At 37.1% G+C, this 23,358-nt stretch overlaps 1 protein-coding gene across 1 annotated transcript in view; it reads right to left on the bottom strand.

The window, feature by feature from the left end:
- epha8 (eph receptor A8) overlaps window positions 1–23,068 on the bottom strand; it is a 269,491-nt gene extending 246,423 nt beyond the window's left edge. Inside the window, exon 1 of the mRNA XM_088938005.1 lies at window positions 22,984–23,068. Coding sequence (XP_088794131.1) covers window positions 22,984–23,068 — 85 coding nt within the window. The remainder of the gene's footprint in view (window positions 1–22,983) is intronic.
- Between the last annotated feature and the right edge of the window lie 290 nt (window positions 23,069–23,358).

Here is a 23,358-nt window from a genome sequence, read left to right as displayed (position 1 = left end):
AGCCCCTCAAGCTTTGTCTGTGTGTTTCCCTAGTAGCGCCACGTTCCGCACAATAACCTCTGCATGTTTGATAATTACCTCACCTCCTGGATCACCTCTCGGCTTTGACAGTGTACTCCTTGGCTCTGACCCTTGTCTGTCTCCCCAAACTTGTCTTTTACCTATGGCTTGTTACTTAGTGCCTTTCCGACTTTGGATTTGGACTCAAACGTGAGCACAGCTCTTGTATTTTCCCTCGCTGCAGACTGATCTCCCTGGTTCTCCAGCTAGCCAAGGCACCAATTCTGTCTGTGTGTGGTTGCTCAGCTTGCCTGTCGGCAAGCAGCCTGCTATTTGTCTCCAGGGCATGTGTTCCCTGCTCCCTCCAGTTCCAGTACCGCACAGCTCTGGGCTATTCCCTGTGTGCTGTTGGTGGGATCCCCAAGTCGCCTCTCGCCTAGCACATGGGTTCTCAGGCTACGAGTCCCACAACATTACAGGTACAGTGTGTTTCGGTAAAACCATTGATTCTGCAGGTATGAAGATAATCTGAAAGTTTTTTTTTTATTAAATCTTCTATCATTCTGTTGTTGGGTTATTGAATAAAATATACTTATTGTTCAGTTAAGTAACACACCTTCTGCCTTCAAGAAATTTCCCTCTATGGAGAGAAAACTAGCATTCACTATTAGCGCCTCAGTATGATGAGAAAATAAATAAAAGCATACTTTAAGCACATAAAAGAATTCATGAACCAGGACTTGTTTCATAAACTGCAATTTTAGGTGGGAAAAAACAATGGATATGGATAACAATATAGACAAAGAATGGATAAAAAGCAGGGAAATTTCACTATCATCATGATTGAGTGTCAAAGCACTGGGTTTTCTCCTATCCAAAAATGCAGTAAAATGAAGGTTCATTTTAAGTTCATGTCACACAATCATTTGATTTGGGAAAGTCCTACAAATCTTTGGCATTGAGCCGCAAAAGCTGTGGTTTGAAACAGTTACTAACTGTTGTACGAATTCTCTGCACGGGCTATCTTGGAAATACTTTTGGAAATTTTTCCATATGGCTCTCAAAGACTTAAAACACAGAGCTGTCTGCTCTTCTGAAGCAACCCAGGGGCCCCGGCCATCAGATTCTGTGCTCCTTAGTAAATTAGTACTACGTTGCAATGTAGTCTATGTTAGGGCAGATGTGCTAACTGCTGTATTCTTTAGTTGGGGAAGGATAACATTGCTGCTTCTTTTGTCTTGAAGTGAGTCATGATAATGATAAGTTTTCGTGGCTGAAATGTAGCAAGATTTGACATGAATATAGTTGCATCGCGTTACAATTTCTTACCAAAGTATAGACATTAGCCCATTTTTACTCCTGCAACGTGTCCCCTTGTTCAGTTTCAAATTTTTATAGATGTTTTTTGCGACCAAAAAAGAAAAGCTGCAAAAACTCATGGTCTGAATGTTAAAATTAAAAAATGGTGCAGAGCGAGTGGTTGAGCAAAGCATTTTGCAGGGGATTCTAATTTACAGAGCCTCGGTATCTCAGGGGATCTATTACGATGCAGAGAAAGGGAAAAACAAAACCAAACTAAAAAAAGAAGTTATGATTCTGGGAGAACCTGTGAAAGACACAATTAAGGGCAAAGCAATATCGCTGTCTGACAACTGTGGGAGAATAAAAAAGAAGAAAGCATTAGAATCATAATACTATTATGTGGAAATGAAAGAAGCCCTAGGCTTTAACTAAATTAATCTTACAAAAGCAACTAATAAAAACTCACGAGGAGATTTATTGTTCTTTTGAATGGAAGCTTCAGCTGCTTTAGGATTATTGTGGCTAAACAAGGAAGGCACAAGATTCAATTTAAACAAAAACTTTCAAATATTTCTATTTTCTTCAAGCGGAGTACTAGATACTTGAAACAAAACCTGCATTAAATTAATTAATTGTTAATTTTGCTTATCATTACTGTATGTAAGCTACACAATAACAGGAAATTGCTTGATCTGAGACATGACTGTGTTATATCAATCACAACAGACAATTATTAATAAGTAAAAACGTACAAAAGCTTGAGAATGACTGGACATTCAGTCCACCTTCATTTGCTACTTAGTAGGTAATAGAGCTGAGGACCTCATCCACCCACTTCTTGAAAGAAACAACTGTATCAGTTTCCACTTCTTGGCGGGGTAGTGTGCTCCCAACTTCCATACCCCTTTGTGTAAAAGATCCATTTGTTTTGTTTTAAAAGCACTTCCCATTATTTGTTCCATCTGTGTCCTCTGTGCTTCACTATCGATTTAGAAGACGTGCAGTGGGCTGACTTTGTCGATGCCTTTGGGGATTTTCAAGTGTTACTTCTGGTCATTGGAGGGAAAAATAGGAGACAAACACATGTTTTCTTTTTGAGATTAATTTCAAAAAGTAAATACTGCCATTTCCTAGTCCAAACTTAAGAAAGTGTTGTGTGTATCAAAACACATTAATATACTGTAAGAAAGTTATAGATTAAAAGTGGCCATGCGGTTGAAAGTAGTGAACTGATCCTAGAATCTCCTAGAAACTTTTTTTAGAAAGACTCCAGTAAATCTGCCTCAACCCTTTTACATGGGTCTGAGAATGACTGCCTGTCCATGTTGCTCTTGGGACTGATCACCTGTTCATTGTTGCTGTTGCAGGGACTAATGCAACTGAGCTTTGTAAAAAAATTAACAGATACAAAAAATAAAACTATGTCATGAACAGTAACTGAAGGACAAGAGGCCACTCAGTTTGCAATAGCAGCACAAAAACAGTATCCAAAAACAAACATTTTATCCTTTTCCACACGATAGCAATTCAACTTGAATGTTAAACAAAACATTCTTCAGTCCTGCATTAATATTGTAATGCCTTTGTATCTCAATGGCACTGCAAAATAAATTATTTTCTATAGCAGTTTGATTAAATTAATCAGGTTGCCTACCCTGATAATTCACAAAAATAACAAATTTGATTGTTTAAATAACTTTCCTTATATTCAGAAATGTTGAGATTCCCTAAAAATACTCAAAACTTATGAACGTTGTATTAGATGTAAAATAAATCAAGGACAATTTATTATACAGATGTCACAGTGGTGTGCTCACAATAAGAATTTCCCTGGTTCTATTGTTAATAAAACTGGTACTCTGACAGAAAACAGCAACATACATTCTAAGGGAGGTGGAGCACAGATAGATTTACAGTTTTGAGCTGCTATATTGCAGCTCCCAAGTTTTCAATCCCTTTAACCTCAAAGTGATGCCTTTGAAATGGTGAAACTATATCATTTTGCTAGTCTCCTTGATATATAGTTACACATGTACAAAGAGGTGTCAGATAGCAAGAAAGCGACCTTTTAAAAGAGGCGTTACTTGTTAAAGCTAATTAAAGCATTAGAACCTGAAAATCCATTCATGCCTACAGGGATTTGAATGTATTCCAGATAACTTTATCCAAAAAGGGCTTTATTTCTCAGTTTTCAAAAAGCTTCAATGAAATCATTCTCCTGAAGGGGAAATGCAATTTTAACCCTAAATTTTAGTCTGCAGGGTTATGTCAGAAACAGGGGGCATTTAAGGGGAGATCAATACAAAGAGTTTTTTTGCCAGCAGTGGTTTATGCAATAAGCAGCAGAGTTGTGGATGCCAGTTTCTGGGATTTTTTTAAACCTGTCTCCATAAGACATTAAGATAGATATGCTACTGCAGGGATTAAAACTAGACTCCCATTGTGGAGCACTCTGAACCATTTCTTGTTTTAACAGCTACAGGCCCTTCTATATAAGCCAACATCATGATAGGCATTTCATGCTTTTTATTTTTAATGGAACACATTTGGCATTGAATGCTTGTCAGCATATTTCCTTTTTATTGTAATAAGTACAAAAGCCAGAAAACCTGAAGTGTATCAAGCTGCTAGACAATGGGAATCTGATTTCTCATCCTTGCTACTGGGGTAATAAACCCGTCAATATAACAAATCAAAAGGCTTCTTCTTAAACATGATTTTTACAGCTTACAATAAAAAACAAATGAGGTATTTAATGGGTTTTTAGTGTAACAAAACTATTGCAGTGTGGGAATCAAAACAATTGTAACAAAGTAACAATTCCTCTGTAGTCATGATGGCAGTTAATTTAGTAAAGCTGCTGTCCAAGTTATGGTGTCCACAAATGTATCTTGAGTCTTGTGGTGCTGCTGAAACTATTTTTTTCCTTTCTGACCAGAATACCACACAGCAGGCAAGAAAGGTCTCTCATTGATGAGGTTAATACAATCCTTTCAACCAAAGAAAGAGAAAGTCCAGCAATCGTGATGCACAGCTCCTGTCTGCCATACCAAGACAGGTGAAGGGCCACTTGGGAGAATCCTACTTCTCTTGCCTCCCTCTCTTGGAGCCAACTACAACTGACAAGCAAGGTGAGAGCTGACTGCGCTGATTTATTACATCTTAATCAACAGGACTCCTTTGTCCACAAGGGCACTGACTCTCAGCAGCAGCTGACACAATGTAACCATAGCAAAACACCTGGACAGCAGGCACGTTATACTGTATATAAAATGCTGTAAGAGAGCTAGCCATTCTACACTGTTATAATGACTTCTGATTCTTGATCTACAGTATTTTAAACAATCAACCATAAATTACAGTTAAAACAGTCTGAACTACACAAGTAAAATGGATTTTGAAAAGAAACCTGTGGTGGCATTACAACTGCAATCCAGATATAATAATTACAGTTCATATAATATCAATTGGACAAGAATGCATAGTTATAGTGTGTTTATAAATTCTTCAGATATGAAATGTAAAACCTTTAATTTTTCACAACACCACATGAGTAACCACTGTAGCATAGACCTGTACTGGGATGTAATGACAGGAAGATCACCAGAAGTGGCCTCAGATACAACTTCAAAGAATGGATTGGTGTTTACTAGTTGTGTTGATTGAATAGAATAGAATGCAGGGATTAGAACATGGATAGATTTGAGTATAAGAGTGTTGGTACAAGTAGCTCGCTTTGAGTTGGTAGCTCATGGTTGGAAGGGTTGAGTTTTATAGCTGTAGGCTAGCAAAGTGGTGGTAGACATTCTCCAGGTCAGTCGTGAATATAATACGGTTAAGGCTAAGGTAAGTGACTATTGATGTGTCTTCAAGAATCTACAGTAGATACAATGGTTAACACCTGACTATTGTAAAATTGTAAACTTCAAACCAAGGAAAGAACTGTGGTGTTTGTTAAGTTGTACTGGGTGTGAGATACACTGCTCAAAGGAATGGTCTGGTTTACCTTGGTTAATTAAGTTCTGGGTAAATGATTAAGTGTCAATCAACAGTCCAGGAAAGAGGCAGGTAGAAAGAGAAAAGGAGGAGGACAAGGGGAAAAGGGAGAGACCAGAGAGAGGAGAGGAAAACAGAATGCGAAATATCTTTGTCCAGATCATCCATAAAGGCAAGACGCAAGTATTTAAACCTTGTTAAGAGAACTTGCCCTTCTGTTGGTTTTAGGAAACTCTAATTTGCTGTATGAAGAATCCCCCAATTTCGTTTTGCATCTACTAACAAGGTCTCTCCTCTTTGGACATACTTTGTAAAATATTTTGGACAGTGTCATCCAGAGGAACCCCATACAAACACAATGAGAACGTACAAAAGCCAAACAGACAGCACCCCAGGAATTGAACCCAGGGCCCCAACTCCTGGGCTAGTAATGCTGACCACTGCATCACCATGCTGCTCCCATTCTGTGAATATAAAATTAGGAAATACAAGTGTATAATTTGCAAGTCAAGTATTCAGGCTCCACCAAAGGATTACTCCACCATATCTACAGTATAGCTAAATGAAGCCGGGACAAAGAGTTCAAAGACCTGATCATGAATTGTTACCACTGGTTTCAGAACCTATGGTGTTTTTTACCAAGTTAATGTGCAATGCTAGTCTTAGTTCTTTTGAACATGTTTAGTATATTTTCTACATTTTCAACCTGAATTCTAAATGAAATCTAGTTCATTCTGAAATGAACAGAGCAGCAATCCAAATCATGGAAGTGATGTAGTTAAGCAAGTGCCAAAGAAATGTAGGGGTTTTGTGCATTTACTGCGACAATTATTAATTCTAACAGTAAGTCACAAAATGATTCTTTGATGGCTATTAGAAAACCGACCTCGCGGGATAACTCAGCAATTCACACACACGGATACTAATACACAACAATACATTTATTAATACATAAAATGTGCATATAAACATAACAGATCTTAAGAGTGCGGGTTAGCAGAATACAAAAGATATACTGTATATTCAATAACTAAGAGTTACAAACCAAGAGGGACATACATTCAGTATACCATTCACTTATACCGTTTCGTAAATGAACTTTGATTACAACTTCTACACTAGATACTCGCAAGCAAGTACGTCACTCATAGGAATTAAATTGATATCAACTCAGGTTGAGGTAACAATTGAATTCTCGAGCTGCAACGCAGAATGTCGAATACTCATCCAATCTTTGTGGATTCAGATCTCCCGTGGACACAAAGGAACAGCGGCAGGCTGTTGCTGAGTCTAATCGGTGTCTTCTGGCCCGGTGCCAGGCATTGCTGGTTCGGCGTGATGTGAGGGAGAGATTCCTGCTGCGACGCACTGGGCATGGAGCTCTCTGAAGACCGGCTAGTCAATCCTGGCTTAACTAGCAATGATTGTGCACATGGAAAGTGACTGCGGGTCCAAGCAAGTCACACTCTTTAGACTTGAAGAAGACTGGTTCGTTCCTGATGTAGCGCTAGTCCTGAATACTGATATTCAGCTGTTAACAGTTCCAATCGTAGTTCACTCGTTGATCAGGCGAGTGTTCGAGGTGGGGTATCGGCGGTTCACGAGGCTTGCTGCTGGGCTAACCTCAGGCGGATCCTTTGGTTACATGCGGGCGACCTCCATTCTCGACTCTTAGAACAAAGGAAAGTCCTGGCACTCAGACACACTGGCCGTTACGTGATTGTCCGAGATGAGTCTGAGAATGTCCTGGAGGAGCCCCTTTCTGGGCCCTGTGCTGCCTGTTTTATCTGGAGGAACTACAGTCATTCATTGGTTGAATGTTCCGTGGGCATTCGAGACCCACGTGGGGTTACCCTGCCCTACCAGTTCCTGATTGGCTGATCGAGGTGGAGGATGAGTAACCATGCTCTCAGATATTAGGGTTTTAAATAACCTGGGATGCGACTCTCCCAAGGACTCTCCCAGACAGTAAGGCACCAGAGATGACCATTTATTAGGGTAGCTGGTGAATCTCAGTCTTGGGAGCTGTTCCTTATCAGGAAACTCTATCAGCTAGAAAAACACCTTAAATGTGAACCAAATGGAATGGCCTCTTTGTATCCAGCACCACTGAGATGAGAGACAGAGGGACTGGCAAGGGAGCAGCAAACTTAATTCCTGTATTTTTAATAAGCCTTGCCGCTACAGAACTGTCTATACATTGTCACCTCCATGCAGTGTAAACCTTGTTAAAGAAACTGTAGTTACTGATCCCATAATACACCACATATTTATCATTGTAGTGTGTGTATGTGTTTTAGCATAGCAACAAAACTGTTAATATCATCTATCACAACAAGTGGTTATTAATAATTAGAACACATTGATTGAATGTACAATCTAAATCTTTCTCTTAATCACTTGGTATTCAGTACCAGCTATTCTCTGGTGGAAATCCAGCTAAGTTTGGCTTCATTTAAATCAGATGTTACTCATAAATGTCTTCCAAAGCAAGAAAGATATTGAGAAAACTATGTGATGCTCTATAGGCACCCTACATGTCCTGTGTAATTATTTTATTTAGGGACAAAATAAAGCAAAGGTACAGTACATGTAAATAATGAACAATGTACTTATTTACAATGATGGATAAATAATTAATTATACAGAATTCCGCTCAAGTAAATATCAAGAAAGTTAACCGCATTTGGAAAGCTCCACATGCAATGTCCTGCACATACTGTGCACATCTGTGTGCTGATCCCAGAAGACAATAACATAAAGTAGGCTTTCCAGTGTTCACTTAATGACTCAATGACATTCTATCTCCACTGTTCAATACCTGGTTTCTGCACGCAAAATCATGGACAACAGGCTTTGCACACTCATCTTCCCCCTGTGGATAGCTTCTTTAGAAAAATGTTGTTATACAATCGTGTTATTTTTCTGTATTAAGTGTACAGCATGTGAGCGCAGAGTAGAAACAGATGTAATGAGATTATATATTCCAAAAGTCTCTGTAAATTGCAGGACTGCTGCCACTACACCCCACCCTCCCTTATCTATAAATATGGAGGAGCTCTCCATTGCCTGGATGCATGGTGCTAAGGAAAGGATGGAGGAGGCATGGAGCACTTCTGATAGTGCACAGTGCCCTTAGCACAACTGTCTGGCTCGTGTTCAGGGGTATTTTGGGTAAAGCACCACTGATGGCAGGAAGGATGGGCTGGCGGGAGTGAGGAATGTCTTTCATAACATGATTGGTTGCTTTCTCTGATCTCCAGGACATATTTGACTAGCCCTCCCTTCCCCAGCCAGCTAAATGCACACAGTTTATTGTGACATTACCAGGCACAGCACCTTCCAACTCAATCAGCCTATTAACTTAACCTGCAGGAACTGCACCAGAAAAAGAAACTGCTGCATGTTGGATTTCAACCAAACTCCCAGGTGGAGCATATTCTTCCTTTAGGAATATAAGACCACCTGAGAGTGGTGGTGTCAGTCTGGTTCAAGCCATGCTAGAGAGAGGCTGGCTGTGTGCCTAAGAGTATCTCTAAAGAACTTCCCCTTTAGCAAAAGAAAGAAAGTCTTTGAAGTGTCTCTGTTAGGAGCAGCCTGTAGATTGGTGACTGATGTGAGCTCACGTCTGATTATCCTTTCAAGAAAAAAAACTACTGTTGCCATCCTATTTACCTACTGTATTTATTGATTTAAGTTCACAGGCCATCCACTAAGAATTAAATATACTTTACCTTTTTAACTTTAACTCTTCTGGTTAGCATAAGAAAAATCAGGGGTCTGGCTGCACTGTGGGTATCAGAGTTATTATGACGATTGTAATAACTGTACATTTCAGGTTATGCCACCCCAATGGCATAGGAGAAGATGATGAAACAAGCAACAATGCTGTCAAATTATTTTTGCTGAATAAAATGAATTTAAAATAAAAAAATACTTAAAATAAAACAGGTGTAAGGCTTAGGCAAAACAATGTAGATCAATGGTTTAATACAGTCAAATGATACTTTCAGTCCTCCCTTTTAAATAATATTTGGCTAACATTGTCAACAGAGGAGGAAGAAAAATCTATCTGATGTTAATTTATCTAGGTCACACATATAAGAATTCATTAAATTTTAAAATGGATGTTCCTCTTGAGTAAAATTGCAGTTCTGTGAGAGATATGTTGTAATACATTTTCCATCATTTTATTATTGTATATATTCTTTTTATTACTGGGCTTGTTGCATGACACTGGAATAGGGTAATCCTGTAATTAACCGTGGGTATTTTGGGGGATAATTATTCTGTAATTGTGAAGGCTGCTCCCTTGTTAAGGGTGATGATAAGTATGAGGACATTGATAGTAATATGCAATAGACCTAATAATTAAAATGTCTGGAAGAGAGATGGTAAAATGGGAACATGAAGGTATGTATTTACTGTACATTCAATGCTACTTGCTTGAAATTCTTTAAAAAATGCTTGATGTATAACAATACAAAAATTCTTGCTTATGTTCCTATAATTATTAATAATCAGTAAGAATCCTATTGGATAATTCCATAAAGTCTAGTTAATAAATCCACATATTAAATATCATACAATACATTTAAATATTTTATCCCCTTTGGCAAGAATACAATATAAATTGACATTATACAATCCAAACGTCTTCACACACACATTTAAAAGAGATTTAAAAAAGAAAATTAAGAAAGCATTTTTACAATTCAAAATAATAACCATTGTTTGCCTCATATGGAGTTTTCATCTCAAAGGGTCTTAGAACACAGATCAAACACCAATTCAGTTAAGGGGTAATTTTAAGTAGGCAAGTCCGATGTTAGGACACCAGAGATAACATTTACACTATTACAATGATCTTTATTGACTTCCCACAGTCCTTCATTATATGAGCTCTTTGCATCAATCATTAGTGGTGTTTATCGCTCTCACAGTAATGCAGAGCAAAGCAATGAGGTACATTTTGAACATGGTGTTCCAATATGGAGGTATAAACAAATTGGAAACAACTTCAGTAATGTTCAATTATTTTTAAAAAATCAAAATAATATTTATTTTGCTCTTTATTGATGTTCTCCTTGCTATAAATAACTGTAAAAACTCTCGATAGATAGCGATAATGAGGAAAAAAGTCCAGAATATAGAAAAGCAAAATCCACATACTGTAGCTGGGGTAGCCATCCCTGGTCTTGGAGAGCCAACGGGATTCATGAGTCTACCTCAAATCATCAGTTTCTAAAGATGTTTTTAAGTAGTTTACAGATTCTTGGAAATGAAAGTAGCAACACTCTGTATCTCTCAAGGACCACATCAGTCCATTGCTGACTTTCAACAAACTAACTTACAGAATTTATCACAAACTGACAGATGTGTTTTACAAATTTTAGACCTGCAAGGTTGTATCTGTTCAAGATCAGGGCTCCTCACTCCTGCCACACGGGATGATGTGGTGGGAAATGCACACATACTGTACCTCTTATAACAGCAGGGTTGCAGCCTGAGAAGTGGAGAAAAGGTCATTATAAGATGGTCCTAAAAACATGCTCCCAATAGCAGCTTTTTTTACTGTAACAGTATAAGAGCGCATCACTTGGTTATCAGTTATACTGTAGCTCCAATACAGTTGTAACATTTTATAAAGAAAAAAACAACTCCAAGCAATATTTCATGAAGAATGACAGCAGCCAAAGATTGTGTGACTATAATAGAGTTGTTTTCATAAATTATGAAAACTTTGTCTTAATCACTTGGCTGAGGGCCAACCTCCTGGCCATAAAATGGGGAGGCTAGAACACCCAAAAGAACCAGGTGGGACCCCAGCCACCACTGAAGAAAGCAAGGTGTGATCCTAAATTAATCCAATGAGGTATTTGGAGGTATTTAACTCAGAAGGAATTCCATGCATTCCCTGAAGCTTTGCTGTAGTCCAGCTGGTGATAACAGGAGAGGATCTGGATGAAAGATAAAAGGATACATGGATACTGCAGAGTTAATGTTTACATCTGAGGGCAGGGCTTCATGGAGAATTCGCCAGGAATTAAAGCGTGGGCTGGAGTTTTGAAGAGGAAGGGGTGGTAACAGCAGATCGTAATGTTCAGCGATAAGTAGAGGCCTGTGAGGTCCAACTGGGAGTGGAGCTGTGCTGAGATGAAAAAGCAGGTGGCAAGAGGTGGAAAGAGAAGCAGAAGGAATGGGCTGATCTTGGTGGGTGAGAGATTCTTGGATGCCACTGAAGAGTTTGTTGTCAGAACAAGAAATCTGGAGATCCATGGAGAAGCAAATCACAATAAGTTAATTGTGGTATGTGGCAGAGCACAGTCTTTATGAAAAGAAAATGAGCAAGGATGAGGAGTGGGAGATGTGTGGTATACTGTATATGGGAACTGAGATGATTTCCCCAGGATTAGTTGTTAGTTGCAGCAGCTGAGCTTAATTAGTTCATTAGTTCATTAGCCTTCATCCCTCCCGAACTTTCATTTGAACTCCATTAGGTCGACACACACACACCAGCCTGCACACTTCCTATAATCTGCATTTTAACAGCTATACTATACTAGCTTTACCTTTACACTTTTGCCAAATATAATTACAGTTCTCCTTCCAGATATTATGGGTCAAAAGTGATAAAAAACAAGTGAAAATAAAGCAGAAGAGAAGAATCGACAAGAATGTAAGAAAGTCATTTCACTGAGGGTTCTAGATTTTTCACCACATGGGTGGGTTGCTTTTGCCAGACACCCACATCCCATTGTGTAAAGACATACCCCCCAATCACACTTCTATGTGTATATCCTCAGAATTTGTATTTGTGCGTTAAGGGTTTAATTTCAAGTCTGGGTATGAAGCAATTGACTTGGTTCATTTTGTCAGTACTTTTCAGGATTTTGACCTTCCTCTGTGAGAAAAATGCTTTCTTTTGGTTTCAGATCAGAGAGAACTCGGCTTCATCTTGACGTTTTCTTGGCATTGAGGAATGAAGTTATCATTGTTGTACTTGATTGCCCTGTGATACTGGCTTGAGCAGATTGCCATTCACTGTGCTGAAGAGATGACAAATCAATATGTCCTTACCCATTTTTAAAGTTTATACAGCAGAACTGGACATCACATACAGTAGAGGTACAAGTTCATGCTGTGCTGACCATGAGGAGATTATCTTAATTCTCCAATAATGTCATGGAAGCTGTAACAATGAAAGCTACTAAAAGTTAGGGAAGGCAAAGAGCAGCAATTTGAAATCTTATTTTACGAGACATGCAGGATCAATTTGAAAGTAGAAAGACACAAATTATTTGTATTAGCTTTTCTGACATGCAATGTACCTCCAAAAAGGTGATTTTGACACCTTTGAGGTGATTAGCCCACTGGAAGACACAGTGTTGCTTCCTAATCTGTTGCAAGCAACTCAATGTAAAGGAGATCCAGCAGTCAGATAATGTTTTACCCTAAGCCAACATAAATAGCCTCTGCTGCAAATATTTCACTGATGACTGGTGTCTTCATTGCAAAATGCAACCAATTGCATGTTGCAGCCTTGGTATTATTAAGACTTATTGTTTTCTACTTTATTATTATTATTATTATTATTATTATTATTATTATTATTATTATTATTATTATTATTAAAAGCAAATTTCTGTCCTCTTATTACTTACTCCTGGTGGAATTCCCTAAGTCAGAGATAGGCCTGGTGGTTTAAATCACCACTAAATTGGGACAAATAAACAGTAATGATACTGTATATGAGCAAGGCCAATTACATTGCATACAACATAAAAGTAAAATAGTTGGTTTCTAAAAATATTTGTACCCACAAACTGAGCACATGTGGCTAGTTAATTCTTTTGAAAGGTTAACAAATGCTCTATATCTTCTTTAATTGGGGTCCCTGTTATAATTATGAACAATTGATTAACATGTTCTAAATAGTTGTAAGATATTGTTAGGCTTAGGGTTAGGATTGTGGCAAAGACTATAGTCAGAGTTCAGGTTTTGTTAAAGACACACAATTAATCTACAGCAGAGGTTTCTTATTATCTCATTTATATTACCCTATTAATACTTAATATATTCCATACATGAATTGTATTTTACCCTCTAAATCTAAAGTGTTAAAGGTCTCCTTGCCCCTGTATTAAATCTACAATCATGTTCATAAGATAAGCAAACCGATAAGAAGACTGACATTAAATCTGGTAGAAATGCTGACTGGCAGGGAAATAGTGCACTGTGGAATTTATGAATGAAGCATCTGAGTATCTTGTTGTCCAGCCTTAAAACCTACAGTATTTCTTCTCCCTGGCTTGATTTGCCTAATTAGTTGTGAAAATAAGATATTTGCTATTTTTTCTGTTTCATATTTTTATTTTGCATTACATGCTTTTTCATGAAAGGAGCAAGAAGACTTAAAGATCATCAAAATTCTCTATAGACACATACAGGCCATCCAAGGGTTCTCACCTTTTGTCAGGGTGAAGCAGAACAGCCGTGCCCATGTTTAAGAAATTTGCAAGCATGCACTTGAGCCTTTTAAATCTCTGCACTTGTCAATAAATTAAAAGAACAACAGACATCAGTATGAACTTATTCGGTAACTAGTGCCGCGGCTGTAAACAGAGCAGCACCCGCTATGGGACTCATAAAAAATCTCAATTTATTTTCATCCTCGGAAGTCTCTAATCAAATTCAAAAGAGATGAACTCGTTATGCATTTTCCATTCTCTGTGTGAGACTTTCAAAGCATTTCTTTCTACATCATGAAAAAAGGGGGAAATAACTACTTGATTCTCAGCAGAATGCCCTGCAGGCCAACGAAATATTAAAATACAAGCAGACTCCAGGTTTACACTGAGCAACTGGGCCGAGGAAATTGCTTCTAACCCTCCTTGAACTCTGGATGGTAGAGCCCAATTACAAAGCGAACTTGCCTGCTCTCTTTCGCGGCAGCGAAGGTTCCCGTGCAAACGGCAGGGATATTATGCAATTATGTACTTGAATTATTTTCTATCTCCCGGGGAAATAAGGCTTTGCTGAGATTTTTTCCCCTGTTCATTTTTGAGAAACAGAGAAAGGAGGGGGGGCTGTCAGGTTATGTCAAAATATTGGTATACAAACATAATAGATTTTCAAAGCCCTCGCATTACTATGACTGACTGCATGTTTGAGTAACACATGAAGCACAGATCTAGCTGCATATTAAAATGCTGACATTAAAATTAAAGCTTTACCTATGCTTTTTTTTTACTATGTCTGTTTGTTTAGATATCAGGATAAGAAAAACTAACAATAACCGCTCATTTGTGGTTATACTTAAACATATTCTTTCATGATAGAGGCAAATTAAGGAAAACTTTAAACTGCAGTCATTTTAATTTTTAACAAATAGCTGTTGTTTACTTCACAGAGACAGATAATCACACAAAATGATTTTGCAAGCACTTTATGTAATCCTGTTTCATTTAAAAGTTTGGTCTACATTATAAAGTAAGATTACCTTCTTTGTTGATACATAATGTATTTTTCATTTTCTCTTGTATAACATGCTACATGATATAAGTACTGTATATCATATACGCTACATGACTACCAACATTATTCTAATTAAACTTGTGGTTTTAAAAAAATCAGAATTCTTCTGTTGCACAGCAGTGAACTACAAAGTAAATACTACATTCACACTAATGACAACCATAGCAAATTTTGTTTAGGTACTGGAAGTAAAATTAAAGAACTTAGTCGACATTTTTACAGGAATGCAAAATAAATTTCCACAGTTAGCATAGATATTCAGGGTGATTAAGAGTGAAATATCAATGATATTAGATTTGACAACTGGTTTCAAAACCAGTTTGCTACAGCTCTAATTACATTAGTTCATGTCTTTTATGGGCTACAGAACACACTTGTTCTAGCAGGTCTTACAATTTGCTGGAAAATGATAAAAATAATAAAATGTCTTCTGAAAGCATCATTTTAGGCCATTAGCACTAAACATCTGATGCATTTTGTTCTATGATTGTGTTTATTTTGTTTTTAAAAAGTGGAAGAAGATATAAATAGAATTGTATTATGCCAGGTCTTACATGCAACAAGATACTGTACAGTATATGAGCTGTGTCTTAAAAATGTCAAAATATGTATTTTTTAAACATTTGATACTGCAGATTTTTTTTTTTGCTGTCTCAAAACACAATCCTTTTTTCAGTTACCTCCTGCTTAGAGTTTGATTCTTAAATACCTACACAAAGAAATTCCTCCTGTTTGAAGAAGCAGGTGTATTTCGTAAATAAATCTCTTATTATCCTTTTAAAAGTGAACATATAGATCACGTGGCAGGCTGTGCTGGTATCCGTATGTTATTACCACGATTCATACAAAAACTCTGTGTTGCTGCAATTGCATGTTACAGCTGGATTTAAAGATGAACAGCAATGAAAATCTAGTGAGATATCTGTTCTGTGCAGTTTTGTATGTATTATACAGAATCAGGATACAGCTTCTTATATTATTCAGTGCAAATGTGTATAGGAAGATATCAAAAATGCTACAATGTGGATTGTTATAGGAAGTCCATGCCTCAAAGTATATGACACACTCTCAGATGGTTCTTGACATCAAATTCCAAAATAGGGTTACCCCAGAAATTCTGGTACACTTTTATTTACCTGGACAGAGTCCTGCAATTGAGATAAATTACCTCAGCAATATGTGACTGGAATAAATTACTATATTAATTGAGAGTCTCATTGGTTTCTATGAAAACACTGAATTAGTGCTTTAAGAATTTGTTTACATTCTGTGCAGATACAGATTAAAACACTTTAGATCAGCGTTAGGAAATGTTACTTTTAGAAAATAATCCATTACTGTTCCATGTTACTTACAGTATGTAAGAGATTATTTTTCTGATTATTTCTGATAAATTGGAAAATAATGTTTTTTAGAGGTATTTTATTACTTTCTGTAGTAACTACACAAAAGATCATTTGAACTGCTAACTTCTTAAAAATAATTTCTCAAGATTAAAATTTGTTTAGAAGTTTCCTCAGAATATTAATTTGAAAAAGTAAGCCCTCATACAAGTTACTTGTGACTGTAAAGAATTATTTTTAAAAGAAACTTTCAACATTGCTTTAAGTTACTGTTTGCAAATTCCATTTAGATGTTCTTTATAACCCGTAGTAGAAATAAAGAGCAAAAAGTGTTGATAATCTAGAATTAACAAATCCCTACTAGCAATGCTTATTAACAAATTCACTTTCTTTTTATCGACAGTTTTATGTTAATAGATGGTTCTGTTACCAAAGATCATTCCAGACAAATTAGCAACAGTATAATTCCCCCTTGTACATGGATTTAAAAAGATTTATTTTTGGCTTTTCCGACCTGCACATTCTACCATATTACCTGTATAATAAGTGTTTATCATGGTATTTAAAGGAAATTACATGACGATTTATTACATCTTCTTGTTCTTTTACTAACATCAAGCAACCATGGACCTCAGAATAGGTGTAGATGATAAAAGGCTAGTATTTTAAGCATAAATGTGTGGTGAATTATAGTACAAGCAAAGTAATTATTGTCGCAATAATGATTTTGATCAACTGACATAAAATTAAGTGGAAAATTATCCCTTTTCCCCCTGCTTGTTCTGTTGCTGCTTTAAATTAGATGAAATACTCCTGTATTTGAAAGCATATCAGTTCGGAATGTTACCTCCTTTAAAATATTAAAAGATGGGAAAAATTAAGATGACTTAACACAGTATTATGGGACGATGGCAAAAGGTTGTCACAGTAGGAATTTTGCTTTCTGGTCATTTCTCGACATGCAAGGCTGTATGTGCTCAAACAGCCAACAGATCAATTAAAAATAAGGCAGCCTTTTGCAGCAAACATTTTAAAGAAATGTAATGGTTTGATTTTTAACTATGGGAATTTGGTTTAACTAGGAAATACAAGTTAAAATATAAAAATATAGAGGAAACTATACATATAAGGAGTATTACATTGTGATCATAGCAGCCGGAGGTGGGAGAGAACATGGGATACAGGACGAGCTGGAGACCAAAGCAAGGGTCAATAAGAACGATTGCCTCTTTATCTTGACTGACACTTTACATAGAGACATTTTCTGCTTACAGTATGTTTCACAAAGCAAAAAACACAAACAAGGAGACAGGTACTTCAAAAGAAATAAAACCCATGTTTTGTATGCATAATAACTAAAAATTACACACCTTGTGTGAAAAAATGGATAACGTTAAATAACTGTCCCCCAGGTAATGTTAGGTTTCATCAAAAACAGCAATAGAGGTGTACAGTATGTAATACAATTAATTTCAACAAGCTACAGGTACCCAGCTCTAGAAGGGACATACTGTATTTGATGTTTGAAAGACAAATGTACAATCTATTATCTTCCAAAATATAAACATGCAATATGAAAATACTTTTCTCAGACTCAGTCTTTGCATCATACAGTATTTCCTTGCCCGTGCCCGTGTGCATGTTTCCCTGGATAATGGTCACAGGTTACTTTACAAAATGCATTTGTTGAGGTTCTCACCTCTGCCGAGTATCATTGCGGGAGCACTATCAGGCACTGCTTCTCAATGTTGATTTGGCATCACGCTTATGAATGACCCATTCACTAGCTCAAAACATGTTCTGCCGCCACACAGAGATATTCAGATGATTAAAATAGCGGTGTATAATTGTCATCCAGTGAAGCATCTCAGCAGATGTTCCTAAACTACTGATTTTTGGTTGTATCACAACAGGCTGCCTGGTGCTTTTTGATGATGGATTCACAAATTATGCTATATTGTGATGAAGCCGATGATATTGACTTAAATGTTGCCTTGACAGTCTCTAGGCAGGGTAATTTTAGATGTACATATAAAGCTAGATAAATCAACTGATAATATATTTCCTCCTTTTTCCCTATATGCTTGGAAAAGCATTTATTAGTGTATAATAGATGCCATTACAGCCATACTGTACATTTACATAATCACGAAAGGGTAGAGCACAGCACACATGCATTCTCCTTCTTCAGTCAGTGGCATAGCCTGGATTTGAACTAGCAATGGAAGTGCTACTCAGGAATCTGGGGCCATTTTGTAATCCTTAATTCCATGGACAGGCTCTTAAATCCCTGATTTTAGGATTTGAGAATCAGTCCGTCATTGCCTGTCTTCCTCAGACTACAACTACAGCTGCATGACTCTTCGTATGCCAGGGAGTAAGACTCTTAGCTCACATTAAACTGCCTTTCCTATGAGCCTCAGACAGCTACTCAGCCCGTGACTTTTTTCTTTCTTTTTTGAAGCTTGCTGTTCTCTGTTTATCCGTGTCACCCTTGTAATTGCTTTCCAACCAAAGCAAGCATGAAAACGAATTCATTCCATACCATAAATTGAGTAGCTGCAGTTAAGACATTGCACAGGACCATTTACAAATAGTTTAGGAATTTAAATTCATTAGGAGACTATTTATAGGGAATTAATCGGTAATTACACTTGGCAATATCATTTGGCAGCATGCATAAACAGTCAAATGTATGCTTTGATACAGAAATAAATCCTTATTAACACATTTACCGGCATATATATGAATGTATACTGCATATACATCTTGTGACATCAATTACAGTAGTTTGTGCTGTTTTTGAGCAATTTTTCTTTATACTTACAGTATTAAAAAGCTATGTGCGTGTGAATCGTGGACAACATTTTAGTAAGAACAGGATAGTGCCAAATAAAATAAATAAAATAAAATGAGAAAAAAATAAATAATCTTTTATATCAGACAGTGATCTGCCGGGGGAGAAATATGCATCTTGAGGAACTGTAGATCTTTTCATCTTCAGAAAAAGGCGGACAGAGGGATTGACAGGTACACAAATACACAAGAGAGCAGACACAAGACAAGACTTATCTGGCCTTGTTCACAAAGAGTTCTAATGTGTTTAGACTTAGCAGTGGAAAAGTTGAACTGTATTACCTAGTAACCTTTTCTGAATTATGCCCATTGTCTTTGATTCTTTTTTCTTTGTGAAGTATAGAACAACATTTCATTTAGGATTTAAATTGAAAGTAGTCAGATTACACATTACAGTATGCTGATAAGCAGGTACTTATTTTACTCTTTTTATATTCATTTACTTTGGTTCTAAAGATCATACACTTGCAGCAAGCAATATACAGTATACAGTACAAAGCCTGAATTTGTTATGCCTCTAAAAATGGACAATCATTCTGCATTCAAGACAAATTGAAATTTATACCACTGCCAATACATAGAATTGAATGGTCACAATTGTAATACAGTGTGTTTTAATTGCCATTTTAGATGTACATTTCAACCTATTATTCTTCCTCTTCAATAATTTAGTACTGTACTGACCAGTGCCAGTTTCTTGTCTTTGCATCTCTTATTTTTAATAATACGAAAAATCAACTGATTTGTCAGTTATAAATGATTACAAAGAATTTTAGAATATCCTTAGAAAATTATTTTATTCTATTCCATGCCCAGATAATACCCAAATAATTGTGATCATAAAGCTCTTGATAGAAATAATTGGTAACTGTTAATAATGCTGCTGCTAGCAGTCATGTTTAAATTTTGTGTTCTGAAATGGAGGTTTTAATGAATGTTGGGAAGGGGGACAACAAGGGGTCTTGTCCACTTCAAGTACCCGGTTTCTAACGCACTGCCCCCGAGTTCCTCAATTTGCCTCCTTCCCTCCCCATTAGCACTGCAGCGGCTCCTTCTCTCATTCTCATTCCACCTGGTCGGGGGTTCAAATGACTTCATCCTTACGGCCAGGAGTCGCCCCCTCAGCCAAGTGGAGTAAGCCAATATTCAAACCTAATTTAATTACCTCTATCATTCCATCTTATATAAGGTTATCTACTACGGACATGTAAATAACCATTCAGACTTGACTGAAGTTGCTCATTGTTCTAATGTTTGTTTGCTGAATAGCATAAGAAGAGTAAATATAAAATACAAATGATTCCTTTGGAAACAGTGCTAGTATGTAGCCTTGAATTAAAGGTTATCTTGATAAAAAGACAAAAAATATCCTTAGTCTGCCTAAAAACTAATTATAAATGAAATTAGTTAGGTTTTGAATGCTGTAATTTATACAGTAGCATCTACATGTGGAATGTAAATTGTAGCACTGAAATATACCGCCAACTTGATACCTTTTTTCTTTAATTTCATTTCCTTTGTCATTTTTCTTTGCTTACATATTTTCTGCTGTGTAGAGTATATTGGGAATTCCTGGTACAGTTTTAAATTGGAATATTAAAATACCATAAGTCTTCAGCACTTAGAGTATTTGACACTTATCAGTTGTGGCAAAGTGGAATGGTATTTCTATTCTTGCAAAGTATTATAAACAGAACTTTTAATATACTAGGTTGCTCAGAGAAATGGCGGAGCCTGTATTAATTAAACAATTTAACATTTTCACTTATGCAGTTGTAGTTAACAATATTGTATGTGGTAAACTGCAGTGGTAAATTTCAAAATGAAAGCTGATGGATGTACTTGCTATATACACCATATCGCACACACTCCTGAGAACAGTATAACCGAAAGGCTGTGCCATTACTTTTTCTGGTCCTTGTAAAACTAAAACTCAAATGATCAAACTGAACCCATATATCTTGCCATGACAAACGGTCATAGGTGTAATAGACCGAGGAAAAAGCTCAGGAATAGTATATTATTTTTTACAGAACATTCATAGTCGCCAGAATTGGGAGGTCATTGTCGGCACCATTATAACACTCACCATTAATCTAATCCTACCCTAAAATTAAGAATGTGGACTGTTGTGCTGTACTGAGTTCTATCAATGACTCTATGACCTTTAGTAAACCATACAAAAGTCAAGCAAATAAAATACTAGAAAAAACAGAAGCCTCCAGTAAGAGTAAGAAATTAAAATATTGTGGCAGCTTATTGTGAAAAATAAAGTTGATCTAAGGATAAGGAGAAGACAATAGTTCACCTTCCTCTACAGCTGCCTGCTCTGGAGAGCTTACCTGTCTTCATAGCCTGGCTTTACACATCTTCACCCTCCACCTGCAGCACTGCAACACTCTAACTGACATGAGACAATGGTATCTGACAGGCATGCAAGTGGCCTTTCTCCAGCAGTATAAAACTATCTTGATCTGTAACAGGAGAGCATCCTTGGCAGAGTAATACAGAGTCCCCTCGTAGTACGAGACAGAAATCTTAAGCAGTTACCATGTACGTACAGGTAGCTAAAGACTCGGCTCAAACAAAGAAGATGTGGGAGAAAAATGAAAGATGTTCCAAAAGGAAGAAACAATTGAAACCAAATTGCTGTGAAAAATGTTGCGAACGTAGATTATGTAAGAATGTTACATAACATATAACTGACAAAAAATAGCAAAACTAATCTCTGCGCAGACATTGATACAGTGCAAATTGTATATGTACATGGTTCTAGCTAAAGTTCAGAATTAGGTCATTCGCATATCAACTAGATAATTTGGATTTGTGTTTCATGCTGTATTATTGATTGTGTGACGAATTCACAAAGAACTCTTTTGAAGCTCTAAACATACGATTTTTTAAACAGTTGTTCACTCAAACAATTATCAGGGGCATCATTGTGTACGTATATACCATTTGTATGAAAATACTGTACATGTAAGTAAAAATTTTAATTGTCCACTACTGATTTCCACTGCTGTTTCGATTTGATGTTTTGATCTCAGAGATGTAAAACTTTTGTGAAGGTTTTGTAAAGATGGTAAGAATTTGTCTGATGAGGTTAAAAGGTTGAACTAAGGACTGTATTCACCGTTTATGCTTCTTAAAACATGCTCTAGATTTTTACTTCTCCAGAACAAAAGTTCAAAGGAGCATAAACATAGTATCTGCTCCCATAACAATGGTAAGGGAAATTGTCTAAACAGAAAGAAATGGCTTGAAAATAAAGGGGATGAAGAATTTTTTGCACTGGATATACAGTAATAAGAATACAAAAAAGTGAATGTACACCACCGTCAGGAATGTCTAAACAGATTGAGACCAGAAGGAGATGCTCCAGCTGTCTTCTTTGGTGTTAAGTGGGTTACAGTACATACTGTATTATTCAGTCTAGGAAAGGTCAGTTTCTTGATTTGCAATTAGTGAGTTCAAACTCGCACCAAATGACAGACAGAGTACATGTCTCTTAATAAAAGCTCTCACTTGCTCTTCTATTCTGTTTCTCCCTGCTCTCACTCACAAGTCAGGCAACACATCTCAGTCTCCTAATACTACACTGCTACACTCACTGAACAGACTCCCTGACAGGCACTCAGCACCTGCTCACCACTCACAGATCATTGGTCTTCATCAGGCCCAGTCACCCCACAGTCTCAGGTGGAACTGACCCAAATATTTGTGCAGGGAACTTTGCCACTCTCACAGGGAGAAATACTCTCAGCTCCTGCTGCACATGCAAAAAGAACAGCCTGGTCCCTTTACCTGACTGGCTGGAAGTTTAGCCATTAGCCAGGAGCTAACTGCACATCATGGCCAGCAAGTGTTGGGTTTGCTTTTTTACATTCGCATTAATCCCCGCTGAAGGCAAAAGTGACAAACTATTCACGATCAATACATTAGAGCTTACCTTCATTGTTGGTGCTTCTGGTGCAGGATGCATGGAAGGAAATAGTCCACAGAATGAATGGCAGAAGCCCAGGGTCCAGTGCCATTGTGCAAATGTACACCCTGCACACAGGGTCTCTCTCTCTTTCTCTCTGTGTACAAACAGACCCTGCTCTATTAGGAACTCTGAGCACATTCGGTAGACTTTAAACTGCCTGCACTTAGACACATACACACAACCAGCCACAGCACAGGGGGAGTGGACAGCCTGCCTGTCACAATTTAACAACCAATTAGAACAAAGGCTTTGCACTTCCACAAACCAAAGACACTCTCTGTATGTATGTATATATTTTTTGCCAATAAAAAGACTCATCTTTTAACTCCTCTCATTCTG

This window comes from Atractosteus spatula, chromosome 20 (genome assembly GCF_055471065.1).
Source record: "Atractosteus spatula isolate fAtrSpa1 chromosome 20, fAtrSpa1.hap1, whole genome shotgun sequence".
NCBI lineage: Eukaryota > Metazoa > Chordata > Actinopteri > Semionotiformes > Lepisosteidae > Atractosteus > Atractosteus spatula.
Note: the sequence above shows the minus strand (reverse complement) of the source record. Positions and strands in the feature narration are given on the sequence as shown.